Here is a 1,096-nt window from a genome sequence, read left to right on the forward strand (position 1 = left end):
ACACACACACACACACACACACACACAAACGTACAAGAAAATAGACTGCCCAAGTAGTAGCCTTCTCCATTACGCACGTCTCTCCATATGCTCATTAGGAGAGACATTGGTTGGTCAAAACGTTCGGAATCAAGGAAGCAGAATCTGAATCTAGTTAATTAGGGCAAATATATACTACACCCTACCGTAGGCTGGAGGCCTACTATCTTTGGTTAGGTTTTGTTTAAACAGATTTGATACGGTACGGATTCTCTAGGGTAGGGACTTCCTTATAATTTGGAATTTTGCCCAGGTAGCGGCTATACATAGATCTACCTATTTAACGATCAGTGGTGTCGAGAAAGATATTTTTTAAGGAAGGGGGGGGGGGGCACTCTGAAAGTCCCGATCCGTCGAAAATTCAGTTTCCAGGAACTTAGCGAGCAATGCACCATGGGACGCACGATAACACAAAGGTATCGCTCTTGCCAAGGCCAAGCAAGCAGTGTTGCAGGTCGCAGGCTGTTGCCGTTGGGCCAGCGCATAGAGGGTGACCTAGATACTAGGTAGTTTGTTTACGCTTGTGGTTTGCTGTAGGGATATAAAAAACAACAGATAGGACCACTGGACTGGAAAGTTACGTGTGTGCCTATGTCTGGGGTAGAGTAGGCATATTGTGTAGAACTGTGCAGATCTATATGATCTTGTTGTCAGCAACGAATAAACAGTAGGCCTACGACAAAACACTGTTTTACGAAAATTTAAGGAAAACAACATGTCGTCAGCCGTGCTCGCAGGTAAAATGGTGACTGGGACTGGAGGAAAATGTGTGCTCCAAATCCAAGTACAAGCGAAGGCAAGCTAATGTCTGCGCGCAGTCACGACATTATGTTGCGACTGCTCGTCCGCCCTGTGTTTTCTCCGGGTTACAGACGACATTCTGTTCTCCTGATCACCGTCATAGGCCTACTTTGGGGTGTGCCGCTGTCGACGTGCGAGGAGGACGTGGACCTGTGCCCCCCATCACAGGAGGGTGAGCCGCTGACTCTCTACTGTTCTGGTACCAGCAGGACGATTGATAGGTAACGATGTTTATTATGTTATATCCCCCCCCCCT

General features: G+C 47.4%; 2 protein-coding genes across 2 annotated transcripts in view; one reads left to right on the forward strand and one right to left on the reverse strand.

Annotated features, from left to right (window-relative positions):
* LOC101850960 overlaps positions 1–1,096 on the reverse strand; it is a gene marked incomplete in the record, with an annotated part of 84,382 nt that overhangs the window by 56,694 nt on the left and 26,592 nt on the right.
* Positions 550–1,096, forward strand: part of LOC101848975 — a gene marked incomplete at its 5' end in the record, with an annotated part of 13,293 nt that continues 12,746 nt past the window's right edge. The window contains 1 exon segment of the mRNA XM_005100097.3: positions 550–1,061. Coding sequence (XP_005100154.1) covers positions 805–1,061 — 257 coding nt within the window.

The sequence above is a fragment of the Aplysia californica genome, unplaced genomic scaffold (genome assembly GCF_000002075.1).
Source record: "Aplysia californica isolate F4 #8 unplaced genomic scaffold, AplCal3.0 scaffold00235, whole genome shotgun sequence".
In the NCBI taxonomy this organism is placed as follows: Eukaryota; Metazoa; Mollusca; class Gastropoda; order Aplysiida; family Aplysiidae; genus Aplysia; species Aplysia californica.